The sequence below is a fragment of the Alnus glutinosa genome, chromosome 4 (genome assembly GCF_958979055.1).
Source record: "Alnus glutinosa chromosome 4, dhAlnGlut1.1, whole genome shotgun sequence".
NCBI classification, from domain to species: domain Eukaryota; kingdom Viridiplantae; phylum Streptophyta; class Magnoliopsida; order Fagales; family Betulaceae; genus Alnus; species Alnus glutinosa.
The window spans coordinates 3,341,907-3,360,840 of record NC_084889.1 but is presented as its reverse complement, the minus strand read 5'-3'; the positions used below and the strand labels follow the sequence as shown (position 1 = coordinate 3,360,840).

Sequence of the window (18,934 nt, the reverse complement as noted above, 5' to 3'; positions counted from 1 at the left end):
AGTTTATCTACTCAAACAGGTATGTGGACTTCTCAAAATGAGTATTGCTAGAAGTTCATTTTGTGTTATTTAAAAAATAAGGTGACTTTTAAAATTATCATTGAAAGTAATTATAAAAGTTCGTCTTGTGTTGCTCTTGTGTACATCCAAAAATGAGGTGGCTTTTAAAATTACTACTGGGCGTGTGATTTGATCACTATTAAATTTTGATTAAATAGCAATTTTAAAGCCATCTAATTTTTTAAGGGACACAAAAGTGACACATGATGGACATTTAGAATTACTCTTGTGATTGATTACTATTAATTTTTAATCAAATTGTGATTTTAAAAGCCAACTCATTTTTTAAGGAACACAAAAATAATATATGAGAACTTCTAGAATTACTATCTCAAATATGTTCAGACAAATTAATAAACCCCATAAAAATTACAAAACAACAAGAAAAATGCTAGAGCATCTTTTGATATTTTTCTAAAATGGCATGGATGTAATTTTTTTAATTACATCTATGTCATTTTGGATGGCATAGATGTAATTTTTTTGATTAAAAAATTACATTTATACCATTTCAAGAGAACGCCAAAAAATACTCTAACATTCCTGAAACAACAATTCGAAATAAGAAAATTAAAGTGCATTATCTGTCACGCATTTTAAGCTTCCATTGCGGAGGGGATGTAGAATAATGACTTGAAAAGGTTATCTTATTTAACTTGTTTGACTAAAATAATGACTTTCATTATCTAGGTAAAAGACATTTTAGTCTTTAATGATAATGAGTCCATGTTTGATAGTTAATTATGATATCTACAACTTATTTTTAAAACTTTTACTAAAATATCATATTGAACCCATTAGCGTGTATTGGTCATCATTCATTCACACTTACTAGGGAGCCTGTTTATGTGCGATTGGGTTTATATATTCAACTTATATAGGTTGTTATAGGCAGCGGTCGAACCACACCTTGAGCTACTAAGAGTGGCTCATCCGCTCTCAATGACCAATTTGGTGGCTCGTAGATCTCTCTTAATTTGCAAATTACTTTTTTTTTATTATTATTATTATTTTTTTGTATTGTGATTTGGCCGTACGCACATGTCTTATAGTATATATAAAAGAGTATAGACATGGGTCTTTCAATTTTTTTTATTTATTTATTTTTTGTTTAATAATAATAATAGGACTATAGGAGTGCTTGTTACTGATCTAAAAATTCTGGAGGCATAAACATCAAAACATGTGTGGAATGTTTTATCTTAGACGAGAAGACTCTAGTAGTCCAAAGCATCAGTAGGACACTGTATGACATGGGTCCGGCTGCTGAGAATTGTTGAGGTTGTTTTGTGTTTTATTTATTTTTATTTTTGTGTTTTTAGTTGTTTAGTCTTGCAGTTGTTTTTTAATATTTTTATTTAAAGAAAAAAAAAATTAACAAACGGAATAAACATTTTTTCCTAATACATATCCAATACAAAATTCATCATAGGATTGCGGAACATAGATGCATAGCACAAACTCGGCAACATCGCCTTTCTCATGTTAGAACATCCATGGTAGCTTATGCATTTTGAATTTATATGTAAAATCGCAAACGAAATTCTTAAGAAAGCATGATTTTGTGTTTGGTTCGAATAATATTTTATTTTTTAAAAAAATAAATTATATTTTATTTAATTTTTTTAAATTTTATCTTACACAGTTAAATTTCGTAATTCGTACAATAAATTCAAATAATATTCAGATTGAACACCCAAACGGACCATACATTTAGTTTTCTAAATCAAATGTATTTTACATTTTACCTATAATGCTTACTCAAATGTAAAAAAAGTAATGTAAATGAATGTATGGGTTTTTTTTTTTTTTTTTATGATTCTCTATTTCTCTTTCATCAGAGAACAAGCATAAGTTTGAAAAATAAAATATAAAAAATAATAACGAATAAATATTAAAAAAAAAAAAAAACATTAGAAACTTGGTAGCCAAGTATTAAAGTGTCTATCTAATAAATCAAAAGAAAATGATTATCCATCTTATCTTTAAATTCATTGACTTACATTGAGTGTATAAAAAAAATCTAATAAATTTAATGATAAATTTAAAAATTATTGTATGTCGATGAGTCTGTACAGCCACAGAAGCCACGTCTTGTCAGTTGTGACCGTCCGAGCCATGGGTCGGAGCGTTTGAAGACTGCACAGGATTTTCTCAAAAAATTCACACGCTGTTGGCCTCAGCAGCCTGTAACCCGCACGTATAACCCTCTCTTCACGTTTTAAGACTTAGCACATACGCTGTCTGTGCGGATATAAAACCCCACCCACTACTTCCAACACATCTCCTCGCCATTTGTTTGTGCTCTCTCAGTCTAGACTCTAGAGTCTTCTATCTCTACCCACCCTTTGTCTTATTCTTCAACATTCTTCGCAATTCCTTTACCAATCCCCAGAGAACAACACGCCCAGACATGCCTACGGAGACCGCGGAGGGCAAGGCTGTGAGGGTGCAGCAGAGCTTGGGCCACCCTCATCCGCAGCAGACCCAGCCACTCCCTTGCCCGCGCTGCGACTCCACCTCCACCAAGTTCTGCTACTACAACAACTACAATCTCTCCCAGCCACGCCACTTCTGCAAGTCCTGCCGCCGCTACTGGACCCAGGGTGGCACCCTCCGCAACGTGCCCTTCGGCGGCGGCACCCGCAAGAACGCGACCGCCAAGCGCACTCGCGGTACCACGTCTTCGTCTTCCTCGTCCTCTTCTTCTTCCTCCACCGTTACCAACGAGGCCGCACCCACCGACCCCTTTCCGGTTTTTCCTCCCGGGGTCAAGCCCGAGTTGGTCTCGCATGATGTGGGTCTGAATGAGAATGTCGGGGGCTTCAACTTCATGCTGAGCTCGCAGCCGCACGGTCAGGGGTTCTTGGGGCTGAGCGGGTACGGATTGGGGACCATACCCGGGTTCGACGAGATGGGCGGGTTTGGGTTGGGCAGGGGGGTCTGGACATTCCCTGAAGTCGGTGACTTTGCCGGTGGGAGTGCCGGCAATGGTGGTGCTCCGGTGCCTTCTTCAGGGTACGACACGTGGCAGCTGAGCGGTGCTGATGGTGGTGGGGATTCCTTTGCTTCCACGGACCTTGCAATTTCAACCCCTGCTCAGGGTTTGGAGTGATGATGGTTTTGGTTACTCTCTGTTATGGTTTTGGTTGTTGGTGGTTTTTGGAAGTTCTGTGTCAAAGTTGCCTTCTTTTGTGGGTCAGTGTTGGGTGGGGTATAAACTGGTATAGGTTACATAGACATGACTAGGTTGAAAGCGAACCTCAGGTAGGGTGCTTTTCTTTGATGGCCCTGTAAATCTTTACTTCTGTCTTGGACAAATCGTTTGAACAAAAAACATGGACAAGGACATCATCTTTTTGGGGGATTCTTAGTACTACATAGTATCTAGTTTGATAAATAAAAACAAATCCTTTGGTCGGTTTTTTCCATTGGTAAAATTGCATCCTTTCGAACAATTCAGTCCACAGAACAGTTTTGGTAATAATGCATGAAATCTGAGCATCCAGTCTCAAAAAAAAAAAAAAAAAAAAAAAAATGTCATGGTTCTGAATGCAATATATCAAACATTTGGAGAACAATTTGCGGAATATGAATCTGAGAGAATGTGTCGGATTATGTATAATTTGTTCACTGATTAATCAATTAGACAGTTCAAAAATAAGCCCCGCCTGCAGATCGATTTCACCGAGTAATGCAATACATCACTCCATCCCCCAAGTCTCCCAACATATAACCAGATGTTCGTCGAGGTGAACAGTTGTCCAGCGTGTAATTAACAAAGGTAATTAGCAACAAAGTAATAATGCAATTTTGTCGTAGAAATGTGCTCGGAATGGTGCGCGAAGTTTCTTAAAAAAAGGTTCGTTGTGGTCAAGTCTTCGTTGACAACATTAGTTGTTGTCACGAAGAAAAAGGTGATCATGGCTGACAGGCCACCGACCATGAGACAGTTTGATGGATCGTGCTGTGCTAATTATACAATTACTATGCATAATGCATGCATGTTCATGGATGTTAAGTTACCGCCTGCTTTATCCTCAACTTCTCAATTAAAGACAAAAGAGGGTGTCGGCTGCTCAACGAAATACTAACAATAATAATTAACCAGAAAACAAGAATTACAAAAGGTATTTTTAATTAACTCTATTAAATTGACATTTATTTTTAGAGTGTGTTCATTAAAACGGCAAATAAGAATTACATATTCTAAAAAAAAAGTGACAATTTAATAAATTATTTTTTTTTCCAATATAGTTTTGCTAAATCGCTCTATTTATCAAGAGTTATGAGCTACTGTGCTGTGGATGATATTTTGGAATGCGAATATTGACTAATCTTATGTCTCATTGTTTAGAGAAGTTACACATCAAATGACACGTGTTAACAAAAACGTCGGTTCTTTTTCAATCATTCTTTCTTCAACGTTTAAATTTTTTTTTAACCTTTTTACTGGAGTTAAGACAAAACTCCTGAGATGAAGTCGTCATCATTTATGAAGGGATGTTGGTCCCCCCCACCCCCCCCCATGCCACCAAACACGCACTTATTCCAAAAGAGGATGATTTCCACGAAGCATCCATTATCACTGCAGCCCCAGCTTATTCAAATTTATTACATACAGAGTTGAATGTACTGCTTATTTTTCAGCCCCAGCTAAATTTTTGTCAAAGCCTACTTTTCTAGAAAGGATGGATTTGATAAGTGCAAGGGGATTGATCTTGGGCAATAAGAAAGTGTACAATTTGTGCACGACTACTTACATAGGTCCACTAATGTGAGTGGAAGGACCATTTATACAGATCATTGGTAATGTGAGTGGTTGTGCACAAATTGTGCACAATTTTGTTATGTAGAAAGCTTTTCCCCAAGCGTTGGGAGTGATTTTTCTACTACTCTTTTTACACAACCAAAATACATTGGTGGGACTTATACGTGTAGGTCTCACTAATGTGTCTTGGCTGTGTGAAAATTATGCAAAAGAGTTGGGAAATAATCATTTTTCTAATTGCAAACCCCACTCTTGTACAGTAGTTAAAAGGATTATGACACAGAACTGTGACTAGGTTGTCCAAATTGTAGTTTCAACCCAAGTGCTTGCAAAGACAAAAGCTACCTTTGGAAGACAGTTTTTAAGGGTGTGTTTTTTGTCCAAAAAGGTGTTCTGAAAATTGTTTGTTAAAGCAAAATGCTTTCTCAAAAAGTAGTCCATAAGCCGGTGGAGCTCAATGTGATATATACATGATTCTTTTTAAACATATTGAAAGCCTCACCACTACCTTAGAGTTGGAGTCGTCACTCCACATATCGATTTCTTCATTATTTTATAATGGATATTGGGCCAAGCCAGCAGAGAAAGGAACCAGATTGAGCACCAAGACTAATATTATATGGGAAGATTGAGACTTAAGAAAGAATTCAACATGACACCAGTTTACTACTATATATAAGCCACAGGGAAGAGGTTCTTACATGACAGTTACTGTATATAAAACAACATAATATGATTCCAACATTAACTCTGCAGAAATCCAAAGCCCCATTAAGCTTTCTTTGCCTAAATCTCAGTTAGGCTTGAAGAATTTCAACTTAAGTCCATCGTTAACCATGCTCCAGATACCTCCAATGGAAAAGGCCAAGCTAAAAGCAATCCCTAACCAGCCAAGGATCCAATTGAAGTACCAATTGAAGCTGTATTTTGTAGGCTTCTTTATGAGAACCCACATGAAGCAAGGGTAAGCAAATGTGACTGGAAGAGTGAGTCCTCCTAACAGACCAGCAAGACTGGAGAGGAAAGGGAGGGCCACCCCTATGAAGAAGTTGACAAATCCGTAAAATACACGAAAACCAGACCTGACCCAAATCGAGCAGGGGCGGTTGGTTCGGCTTGTGTAGCTGGCTTCAAAGCTGTCAAAAACAGGCATGGAGTATATCTGGAAACTGCTCAAACAGTTGAACACAACTAGCAGAAAAGTCATTGCAAGAAGTCCTCTTGGAATGTCGTGACTGTGAAATGCATACAAGGCATTAAGCATCCCTCCTGAAGGCATCTGCAACAAAAAACAGAGTGTTAATGTCTGCTTGATGCAATGACATCCATATAAATGATTCTGAACAATGTTACACAAAATAAAGGCCTGGTGAATTTGGTGGGAAGGGACAAGATCACAACTCTGCAATTATATGGTGAAGTTTATAGAAAGCCATAGCCTTGATCCAGTATCAAATTGACAAGGAACATCTAATGAAAACCAAAGTCCATGAAAGCAATGACTTGGCTACAAGAGGGACGAACACCAACCGCTAACCGTACGAGAATTTTGGAATAAGAGAAAATTCACCTTCTGAGATCAGGTTCTTCTCTACTTACGAATAATGATTTTTTTTTTAAAAAAAAAAAAAGAAAAAATAAATAAAGAGAAGAAGCTATCAGAAAATCTATCTTTTAAACTTACACAAATTGCTTAAAAGCTGTTTTCCTTTAGCATGTCACTCACCAGATTGGTTCCTTTACGAGCTTTCGCCTAAAATAAACTACCACTTGTTCCAAAAGCCAAAATTGATGAAAAAGTTAACAATTTAATTATTTAATTATTATTCAAAATTCCCCCTCATGTCTGGACCAAAACTCCTCAATGAGTGACGTCCAACATATAGAATTTTTAATTTTCAATCACACAGGTATAAAGTAAAGGCATGGTTCAAACTCATGCCCCCTATTCTACTACTATGATAAATCATCACATATCCGAAAATCTTAAGTTGATAGCAAAATGATGAATTTAATCATTATCTAGAACATCTGATGACACACTAGAATCTTCTTTTAAATGGAGTTTTTCCATGGACCTGCACTGTATGCATAGTTTTGAAGATATTTGCTTACGACACCTGTAAATCATCATGATTTTATGAATGGATGAGAACCAAGAGTAGTGCCAGTTAGTACACTTACAAGATTTCCGTAAGCCCAATAGCCTCCAATGGCAACAGGGAACAGGCACATGGCAATAAAGAAGTAGGCAACTTTGGCTCCTCTCCACATAGGAACATGAGCTGGGTGCTTAAATGTCGATGGCATAGTTGCCTGAAAAGAGGCCAAATGAACTCCATTAGAATATTAGATGACCAAAGTGACACAACTTCAGCTAATGATTAGGGATGTTGCCCCTACAGTAAGAGTAAACTTTTATCGCTTCCGAACTCCCAATGTGCATACCTGGATCTCTAAAACCAAATTGTGTCCTCTAAATGCAAAGGCTACAATTCCAAGCGCGTTCAAGACTGAAAAGACAGAAGCGTTGAAGGATGGCATTGAACGGGGTTCGTAAGATATTGTTGATGGCCTTTGTTGGCTTACGGAGAGGACCCACACCATGGTGGAGTAAGTGATGGCCGTTACAGCCCCTATGAGAGAAAGTCCAGCAATTGAATTGAGGTTTGGGAGCTGAGATAGAACAATGCATAGAGAGGTAAACACCAGGTACCACTCTACAGTTGTAAGGGGATTCGATGAACAGAGGGGCCCGCAAACTATCTGGAAAAATAGTTTCATGGTCTCCCCTCCTATAAGAATCAAAGCTGTTGCCGTTCCAGCTGATAAATAAACAGTCGGGAAGAGAGCAAGCCAGACGCCCAACCTTTCCCCTGCAAAAGGAAGAATAACAGCAATAGATGTCATGTAAGGAAAGAACTGGTAAACGTCTTGTATACTAATTACCATTCTCATATTCACTACTAAAAATTAGCTGCATTAAGAAATATAGTAAGATCATGGTTCCAAATAATTTGAAAGTTACAATCCTCATCAACTCCTCTTGTAATTTAGTTTCTGACGCACTCAAAGGGGTACAACATAGAAGCAATGAACAGTGGTTCAGAAGCAGACAGCTAGAACCAACAGTATGAGTGCATTAGGGTTTGTTTGACAGAATAATACAGAGTAGTGGGTTGTTAGTTTTGAAATTAGTAAAAGTAATGATGTGATATAAAGTAAAAAGAATTTGTATAGAAAAGTAAAAAAAATTTGTATTGTAGTGAATTTTTTTATTTAAATAATAAAAAAAAAATTTATTGATGTGATATAAAAAGTGAAAAAAGTGAGAATATTTTGATGTGAATTGTTATTGAAAAATGTGAAAAAAAAAATAATGGGAATAGTGTTCTCCACTACCGTGTAATGTTTTGTTGTTTAATTATTGCAAATGCCAAATTTGAGAAAACAAAAGATGGGATGACCAACATATTTTTCACATGAGAGTGTATTATGCACTTCAGCCATTTATCATATATGCAACGAGTTAATTCAGCAGTACTCATCTCACTATCCCGGAAAATTCAATGAGTTCAAGGGTTAATTCAGCAGTTCATGGAGTTAGACATTAAGGTTTTTTAACTAAAAAAAAAATGTCATGTTGGAATGCATCCTCACCAAATGCTGCTTCTGCCAGCTCCACATATCTGTTGTACCGCTTTCCTGGAACTGCCTCGTGTAGCTGAACTAGAACCCACAGAGTATAGAGTTGCCAACAGTAGGCTATGGTTAAAGAAAGTATTCCCCAACTCCTATGGAAATAGTAAAGAAAACAATCCAAGTCAAATCGAGATATATTTCTTCCTTTGAGCACCGTGATAAACACTTAATTTAATGTTCATAAATTTTTCAAGAAAGCACACCAGATACATAACAGCAAGCTATCTGCAAATTTTACCCGAACAGATATTTCTTTTTTTCACTTAGTAGTCTTCCCCTTTCCCCACTATCAAAAGACTTATAAATAAGACTTATAAACGAGTACAGCTTTTCAGCTAGATTGGCCTCACCAATCTATAGAGGCTCAATAACCATACAGAATTAGTAGAAAATCAGGCATACCAGTAAAGGCTGCACAATATACCTAAGCAAAGTGATATACTTTACTGTTTGCAGTGATTTGAAATGGATATTATGAAAAAGAAAAAGCAATAATCAAGTATAAAGGGCCCTCTGTCATAATCACAAAAGGAGTAACACAATTATGAGTGGCCCCGCTAGGAGAGGTGGCTTTTTCTCTCTAGAATAATTTCACAAGTGAAAAAGCAAAAGATAAAGGACCTAGAAATGACTTGCCTCAAGGATGTTTCATTCTTCTTCTTCTGTGGAAACCAAATCTATCAGGAACTTTAAAAAAAAAAAAGAAAAAAAAAGAAAAAAAAAAAAGCTTACCCAGTACCTTTAGTCAAATTCATGTGACTAAAGGAATAACACATTTGACTATTTGGGAATGAAACTTGTATATACGGTACAAATCCAATGTAAAGCGTAAGAAACCGAAAGAGACCCCCTTTTTGGAAATTAAATGCATGAAGTAGATTCATAGAAGATAGAGAAAATAGCATTAGTAAAGGAACTGAGAATTCATAAATGCGTATCTCAGTGAGACGTGCAATGGCAGGCACTTCAGAAATCAGAATGATAAACGCAAGCTAAATAACAGTAACCATTAAACCGAGGGTCTAACTAAGCACGATTAAGCATACCAGCCGAGGAAAGCAAAGGCAACGGGCAAAACCAGGGCCTGGAAGCCAACCCCGGCATTGAGGTTGTGAAACGCAGCGTAGTGAGCGTTCCCGTTGCGGGACTCTGTAATGGGAAGCCAAGCGTCCTGAGGGTTGAGCTTCGTGAGATGACCCATCTCCTCCAAGTAACCCTTCATGTTGATCAGCACCCTCTTCATCGGCGTCCCAATGGGACTCAGAAACCGAGGAGATATAAACGACGTCGGAGTCCACGCCGTAGAGGCCTTCCCCTCCCGGTTCGACGCCGGCCTCGGCGACCTCTGCCCCGTCGGCGTCTGTATCTCCGGCGTCGACGCTCTCGGCGTCGCCGGTATCGATATCAACTCCGTCTCTGGCCTCTCCTCCATTCTCCACTCTACTTCTCAGCTTCCAAAACCCACCAAAGCCTCTGTGCCTCTGCTGGTGAACCCAAACTCCGTTTATAAATATCTCCAATCTCTACCTCTTGCTCTGCTACTTCACTCTGTTACAAAGTGTGAAGTGTCTGAAAAAAGATTGAGTACGAGAAGTAATAATGCAGATTTTTTTTTGTTTTTTTGTTTTCTAAATTCACTGTATTTATTTTGATGCTTTTCAGCGTGTCGGAAGAAGTGTCAGTTACGAATCAGAGCGTGGGGTCTTACTGGGTAGTGGAAAGAGAAAACTGGAACCATGAAAGTTTGCACATTTATGATTTTGACCCTTTATTTTATGCATGAGGTGGACCCTTCATTTGGACGGTGGTGATCGGTTCTATTTGGAATAAAGATCTCTATATATCAATTAACTTTCTCAATTAGGGAGTAATTTCTGAAAATTTTAATATCAAACCATCTATTTAAAAAAAAAAAAAAAATTAAATCAATTATCCGATTACTTATTCGAATAGATAGATTTCATATAATCTCTCTTGAATGTCTTGACTCAACAATTTGAATGATTAATTACCCGCGAATCTTATCATGTTACTTGGACGCCAACACAGCTTGTCAAACAGTAAACTGGGCACCAAATGAACAATGCTATGGGTTGGTCTAAGTTAGTGATATTAAAATCGTAAGATTTAAAAATAAAACTTGAAAAGTAATTTTTAAAAATATAGTTAAGTGTGTAGTAAAAAATTACAGTTTAACTTTTATAATTACAAGTTAACCTTTAAAATTATACGTTTTAAAAAAAAATACTAAATTGCCTACGATTTGAAAAAAATTAATTTTTACGTTTTCAAATCGCAATTTTTAAAAAGGATAATTATATCATTGATCCTTGGAGTTGGAGTTGGAGTTGGAGTTGGCCTAAATTACAAATTACTCCATGTTGTACAAAAAGTTCGTGGAGGGTATCTGTGGTAAATTATAATTATGAATCACTTCCTTAACCTGTTTTCGTCCACCAAGTTAATAGATTCTGTTAGTTTGTCATGTCATATCCAAAAAGAAATCGACACGTGTCCATTACAAAAAGAATATATATATATAAACTTAAATTTTATTTTATTTAAAAAAAAATAGAAAAAAGCAAAGAGGTGGTTGTCGGGGGTGGACCGGCCACGTCTGGGGGGTAACGCACTGCCTCCCCCAGGCCTGGGGTAGCCACGTGTTGATTTCATGTTATGTATAATGTCACAAACTAACGAAATCTGTTAACTTGATAGACGGAAAACAAATTTATGGAGTGATTCGTAATTATAGTTCATCACGGAAATCATCCATTAACTTTTTTGTACTACATAGAGTGATTTGTAATTTAGATCAACTTCAAATATTAATAATGCAATTTTTCCTTTTTAAAAACGTAATTTTTAAACAATTCAGTTTCTATAATTTAATTGAAAATCTCTTTCTTTTTTTTTTTTTTACGAAATCTCAAATTCAAAAGAAACCCAATATATCATACTATTATTTATTCAGTATCTCAATGTGTTGAAATCCTACTGTCAATCACTTTAACAATTATTTTTTTTATAAAAAATATATATATATATATATAAAAAAAAAAATTTTTAAAAAAAAAAAAAAAAAAGAAAAAAAAAAAAAAGCATGTATTTGGTAATGTCATGCAGGATAGTGACATAGTACTGAAAAGACGACGTGATGTTTGACTGTGTTTGATTTTGATTGATGGAGCAGAAAGGGTGGTGATCCAATGCGTCCATTCACGTAGATCGAATTTGATAACCACAGAGGAAATTCTTTAAACTCGTATTCGAGGAAAATCTTTGTGATAACTAATAGGATTTTAGTATGAGGTGTGCTCTTGATTTTCGTTTGATTATCGCTTAATTAATTGAAATCGTAAGGCAGACAATCCATCTCTTCTCTCGGATTGATGTTAATCCATCATCAAGATCAGTGGTCGTTAATTGTCATGACCTATCGGGAGCTAATGGGTGGCTCAAATGAGGCACACACTCTTTAAATTTGATTGTTCGATTATTTATTTGAATAAATAAATTCTATCAAACCCTCTTTTATGAGGTGTTCACAATTCGCATTACATGCAATATAGTAAATGCATTGTACCCAATTTATATAATGCGGGCAATTCATTGCACATTTGTAATCCGATTGGGTCAAATCGAGTATCAAGCATTCAAAATTCAAGTTTTTTTTTTTTTTTTATTAGAACATGAGTCAAGTTCGAACTTATTATCAAACTAGATAATATGTACAAACTTAGTTTATTTATTTTTCAAACAAACTCGAGCTTGTTTACTGGTTACTCAATTAACATATTTTAATGCTATATTTCACAACCATTTATCAAACTGATGTCACACCGATAGACATGATTCGTTTTAAATTGCTTAAACTTTTGTTTTTTAAGTGGTTGACATTGTAAGCCACTTAAAACAAGTCATGTCGACCGGTGTAATAAATAAGTGTGAATAATAATATTGTGCATTAACTTATTTATTGCATATATAAAGTAAATGACATGATTTTTATTTTTATTTTTCGTAAATTCATACTAATTATTGTTAAGATATTATTATTTGAGTTTATTAGATAAATTAATTTGAATCTTGGGCAATTTACTCTCAAATCTATATGTTTGTCCCACAATATGTATATATACATACACACAAACCTACTTATATATACACATACACATATTTATATCAAAATTTACGATTATAATAATTCAAATTATACTTGCTATATTATGAAAAGATTTTCATTTTATTTTTTTAAAATACTTTAGATATTATCCCCCTAAAAATAATGTCATGCCACTTTGGAGGAATCAATCCAAATTTATAATAAGAGTTTGGCTCGATCCCAAACCAACGGCTCTCTTTATTTACAACCCTAAACAATATCTAAATTCCAATGGTACAATGCCCATGTATTTCGAACGAAATTATCTACCTTGATTTTTTTTTTAAAAAAATTTTTAATGTGTATATATAAAATTTATCCTTGATTGATGGGATTTTACTTGGTAGGGTTGGAAGAAGGAGTGGTTGTGTACGGAAGGGAACATCAGTGGTTACGGTGGGGGATGGACAAGCGTGACGTGGTGGATAAAAGAGTCAATCAATCAGAACGTATGACAGTGTATTTTGATGAACGATCATTTCGTGTTGGGACCCGCTCCGGACCCGGAGTTTCCGTTTTGTCTGAGGGAGCGTGGGAAAGAGAGGCACGCTGCACGCGCGTCATGATGGGCGCGTCTGGATGAAAATAATTCCGTGTTTTTTATCTCGTGCTATGTTCGCCGTTGGCGTGCAAATCAATTTTTGGGTTTCACACTTCGAACCGAATCAAACGTACCCAAAGCACGACCATTGACTGTAATTCTCAACCACCCACTCACAGTTAAAAACTTTAAATATCAAGTAAATCATAGGCTCTGATTAATATTTGTCTTTTTTAATCATGGGTTCAATAGTATCCAAATTTTTATATTCAGAAAAGTTCCCTAATTTCATTAAATTTACTATGCAATTATGAAAAGCAAATTGGACAAAATTTTCTATGATTCGATTTGTTAAATTGATATATTTGTTTATAATATGTAATTTTTATATCATTTTAAAAAATATATACCAGAATCACATGCGGCATTAATATTATATATATCCTACCCTCTCCCTTCTATTTTAATTTTTTCTTTTCTTTGTACGTATTCTCCTACCAGATCATAAATTTTGGCATCTCCGCAATGCATCCGTTCATCTACCTCTATGCTGTGCCATTCATCTTATCTCTGGCCACTGCTGCAGTTTGTTGGTTGTGTTTTTACTTTGAATAAGAGTTTTATTTTCTTTATATCTACCATCATTGACGATCTACGGAATAAATGTTAGTCAGGTGTGAGAGATTATCTCTCACGACCTGGATAGTTTGGTATGAGCAGTTATCTCTCACGGCCGGTTTAAATACATTTTTCTACAATATTTGACTACCCTTGTCTTAGATCTAGTCTACTGGAGCAAATCTGTTCTTTAACTATTTTTGTACATGGGTTAGCGGAAAATAAAAGCCATGTATAGCAGTTTATTCTAAAAAATTTATTCGTACCTCATAGCATATGGCTATGATTTTGCATAGTTTTATACTTTGTGATATAAGAGCTCTATGCACGTGATCTTTGATCAATAAAATACTCAGATCTTTCGTTCAAACAAAATGAATTAAAAGAATTTATTTCAATTTAACTTAATATGGACAAAGTTTTTCTCAAATTCAATTTATTAAACATGTGTCCTTAAAACATGAAATTTTTACATGTATTTTTAAAAATACATCGTGTCAAAAAAAAAAAAAAAAAAACATAACATGTGAGAATCACATGATATGTCAATCTTAATAAAAATGCATCTTAAAATTACATGTTTAAATAATACATATGAGTTTAATAAACTGTATTATATAATTTTTTTTTCCAAACGCAATTTAAAAGGAAAGTTTATCCTTAATAGTATATTTTGGATCTCTTGAACTTATCTCATAATTGCTAGTATTTTTTTTATGTATTATTTTCCTCTTTCGGTTACATAGCCCAAATTTATATTCAGAAAAATTCTATTAATGCCACTAAAATATACACTATGCAATTATGAAAAGCATTCTGGTACAATATATTTATGTATACCTTTGGAACTTTTCTCATAATTGCGAAGTATTTTAATATTACTTTTCCTTTTTCGGTTACATGTTTTACTTTTCTTTTCTGACGAAGTAATGCTGCATTTCTTAAACATATGTAGATGAAGGAAAGAAAGGCGAGAATTGTTTTATTCTTTTTAAGCCCAAAAGAAAGCAGGTTAAGCCTTACAAAAATAATAATAAAAATAAAGATTCTTTTTTTTTGGGTGGGGGGAAGAAAAATAAAATGAGATTAAGGATGCGTTTGAGATTGTTATTTCGTGAACAAAAAGTATGTTATGAACTAAATCGTATAAAATAAACTGTTTGAAAATTGCGATTTGAAAATATAAAAAAATATTTTTTCAAATTGCATGTAATGGGGTGCTTTTTTTAAAGACACAATTTTACCAAACGTTTAACTATATTTTTTAAAAAATATTTTTTCACATTGTACATTTTTAAATTACATTTTTTAAAATCTCAAATCCAAACATACCCTAACTGTTTCCAAATAGACAAATCTTAAAAACTTTGATCCTAAAATGATGAAAGCGATTTTATATGTAAATTGTTTTGATATAGAATTTGAGAGAAACACCGGGTGGGCCTACTTTTGAAAAAGGTAAGAATTTTGAATTGATTTGGTGGGGTTTCAAGAACTTGAAAGGAGTGTTGTATTATGTATGTGATGTGGGGTCATAAAAGTGAAATTATGAATTTATTTTTTTAAAAAAACAAAATACTAAATAGATTGAAAGAGATTGTAAAAGAAAATCTGCCCCAATTTTTGTGGTGGTGCTTTGGGGGCTGCACTGTGGACCCCATATATTTCAAGCGGCCATAAAGTAGGTGTAAAATTAATTGTGTATATACGAGCGGATATTAATCCTCTTCATAAGTGTTATTATTCGTTATCCGCATATGCAGAAGTGAATAGTAATTTTTTTTTTTGAAACAATACCTTATTCATTACTGAAAATGATCCCAAAGGAGTTACACTTGACCAAAAGGCCAATACAAATACAAAGCACATAAGCAAACAATAAAGCCCGAAGGTGAAACAACACTGCTCGAAGGCAAAGAACATTGCCCGAAGGCCGTCGTAGTGACTAGAGATAAAGAAACTCTACTCATTACGCTAGAAAAAACCCAACTTGAAGCAACTACCAATCGGTAGACTGTGACCTAAGACAATAATATACTGCTAAATACAAACATAAAACCCTCGGAAAAAAAAAAGCACTAGAAAAACCGCTACTGGAGCCAGCGCTTGTATAGCACGCACCTTCTCCGGGAACTTCCCTTACGTCAGACGACCTTCAGGAGTCCATATAGTCACCATCCGATACCGGAGAAACAAACGATGACCCACACGTGCAAAACTAGGAAAAGAAAACCCTCGACGCGTGCTGGTCACGCGCCGAACAGGAGCAAACCACAAAGACATGTCGAGTAACAACCATGACCGAAGAAGGCCGGCAACAGCAACAAGAAGGTCCTTGTCAATGAAATTACAGCCGAGTCTTGTAGATCTGGCTTTGATAACATCTCCCCCGAAAACCACCAACACTCACCGTTCTCCACGGACCTGAATCAGAAAATCTCCCATTTGCACCAACACATAACAACAAAACAAAGAAAAACCCAACAACCTCCACTGGATCTAGCTCCGGGAGGACCAAAAGCTCTACAGCCTAAATGGCTGGGAGAGAAAATAGCTACCACTGGACACAAGCCAGGGGGAACAAAAGCAACCCTAGCCAGTGATTTTAAAGCATGCATTTGCAAACCCTTTATATATAATATATATTTATATATAAGCTATGTTTACATTAGTCTGGTTGATTGTGTTGCTTTCTCGTGTAATACGGACAAAAATGCAAAAGTAATGTGAAATCAATATATTTTCAAAAGATCAAGGTTTAAAAAAAATTAAAACAAGCCAAAAATACTAAAAATCAGCCTAAATTATTATGGCGGCATCACCCCAATATTTTTTTTTCCCCATTTTAATTTGCTATACTTGTAATCAGAATTCCTATATCTAAAAAATGTACATGAACAACTTTCTCCCTTGAAAATATAATATTTCTTTAAAAAAAATTGTGTTTTATTTTTTTAAACAGTGTTTTGTAGTCTTTTAAAATAGTTTTGTAGTTTATTTTGAAAAATGTGTTAGTAGTGTGGGTCACATTTGAAAATCTATTTGGTTAATAAATAGTTGAAAAAAATAATTTTTAACGTTTAAAAATGAAAAATAGATTTTTTAAATTTTTTTACCAAATTAGCCCTCGACATTTGGCCAAATCGCTTTATAAGGTTTAAAACGCATCATTTTCTTCTTTTAGGTATGCACTATTATTAAATCACTAATTCCGTGAAATTTTCCAACTTTGAACAATAACACATAGGTTGATCGCCATCTTTAATGACTTATGAGATGATTCGGCCACCTTCCTAAGTCAAGGTAAGGGTGGTTAAAGCCATCCGTTTTAGCCACTATAATGGTCAAATCTACCTTCGGTAACTGTTAGGGAAGGTTTGGACACCTCGAAAGGCAAAGTGATGGAACTTTTAACCCTTGAAAGTAGTTTGAACATTCCAAATAAACTATTAAAAATAACATATAAAATGTACATGCAACTAAAAAAATAGATACTTCTTATATTAAAAAAAAAAAAAAAAAAAATCATGTCAGTATTGAAAATTAACTTATAAGAAATTTTCTACCCATCAATTTGTAAAAAAATTTTGTATCCAAATACTAACGTTAGAGCACTAATAGCAGTTACCCTATAATGGTTCCCTTCCCTATATATAAGGAAAATTTCAGAAAAAACCACAAAATAGCTCCCACAACAGGTACCCTAAATATACATGAGAGCCTTGGGAAGCTACAGTAATTCCCTATGTATTGGGTAGCACTGTAGCTACCCAATAGATTATTATAATCCTAAAAATTCATTCTCTCTCCTCTCGCGTCTCTCAATACACGCAGATCGCAATTCCTATCTCCTCCTCCTTTTCTTCTTCGTTCAAGCATCTCCCCTCCTCACTGGTTCAAGCACCATCGCCTCACCTCTTCACACAAATTCTCTATTTTTCACACAAAAATCTCATTCTCTCTTTGTCTCCATCGATCTCTCTCTGGGTTACCTCATTCTCGCCTCGATCTCTCTCCACGTCATCTCCCGCGAACCCAAAGGAGCCGATCGTGGGTGGGTCGCCACCGGTGAACCCAAGTGAGGCGATTTTCGGCGAAGTAGAGGGTGATTTCCGGTGGGTCTTCAGTTGATCGACCGGTGGGTGGTATTAGATTTAATAATTGTGAGGATTTGGCTGGTTTTTGTTTTGCTTCTACTCTGTTTGTGGGTTTTGGGAATTTGTTGGCATTCTTCTGCAAGTGGAACCAGATTTGTTGGTTTTCATTTCGTTTTCATCCAGGATTAGCCGGAGAAGACGAGAGCAAGAGAGTCTAGAGAGAGAAGACGAGTGGGAGAAGAAAAGAAAGTGATAAAAAAATAAAAGTTGGAAAGAGAAAAAATAATAAAATAAGAGTAAAAAATAATATTTAATTGATATAAGGAAAATTAAGAAAATCTATTGTGGGATTTTTTTTTTAGGGAAACAAAAAATGGTTTTGTTCCCTAAATATAAAGAAAATGGTTGAAAAGCTGCTGCTAGTGCTCTTAGAGGTGATCCAACCTTCCACATCATTCAATTTCCACCGTTTAATTTTTTACAAAAGATTTTCAATGATTTTTTTTTTTTTTTTTTACTGCTGTAAAGCCAAACTTATTTATTCTAAAAATTAAGATGACGCATGCGTGACAAGTCCGGCAGTTGGTCCCACCGTTATCGATTTCCACGCGGCGGTTACTTTGAAAAAGTTATATTATTATAAGATACAAAGGAGAAAATGTCAGTGTTTTCCGACACAACCACGTGCGCTCGTTTCGCATGGGTTGCCACCTGCGACAGTGCGATTATTGGGTAAAGCTGGCTACCCATGCTCCCCACTGAAAAATGCCAAATTGCTGCAAGTCTCGTCGTACGGTGGCGATGACGGTAAAATCTGGTTAAGATTTTATTATATACATATTTATTAGCATTTTTAGGTATATTAGAATTCTTAAAGCTGAGTTTTATCATAGAATTAATTAAATACTGTATAAAAATTCCTAATAATTTAATTTAAACTTGATAAGTGAAATTTAAAAAAATCTATATGATAGAATACT

At 35.2% G+C, this 18,934-nt stretch overlaps 2 protein-coding genes across 2 annotated transcripts; one reads left to right on the top strand and one right to left on the bottom strand.

The window, feature by feature from the left end:
* Positions 1-2,268: 2,268 nt before the first annotated feature.
* LOC133866443 (dof zinc finger protein DOF3.4-like) lies at positions 2,269-3,500 on the top strand. The gene has a single exon (XM_062302974.1). It carries the CDS (start codon positions 2,474-2,476, stop codon positions 3,173-3,175), a length of 702 nt encoding a protein of 233 aa, XP_062158958.1. The 5' UTR covers positions 2,269-2,473; the 3' UTR covers positions 3,176-3,500.
* Positions 3,501-5,474: 1,974 nt separating this feature from the next.
* Positions 5,475-10,119, bottom strand: LOC133866979 (lysine histidine transporter-like 8). The gene is made up of 5 exons (XM_062303650.1): positions 9,580-10,119; positions 8,492-8,625; positions 7,280-7,707; positions 7,016-7,147; positions 5,475-6,110 (listed from the first exon to the last, which is right to left on the bottom strand). The coding sequence occupies exons 1-5, from the start codon at positions 9,963-9,965 to the stop codon at positions 5,625-5,627; spliced, it is 1,566 nt and encodes a 521-aa protein (XP_062159634.1). The 5' UTR covers positions 9,966-10,119; the 3' UTR covers positions 5,475-5,624.
* Positions 10,120-18,934: the final 8,815 nt, after the last annotated feature.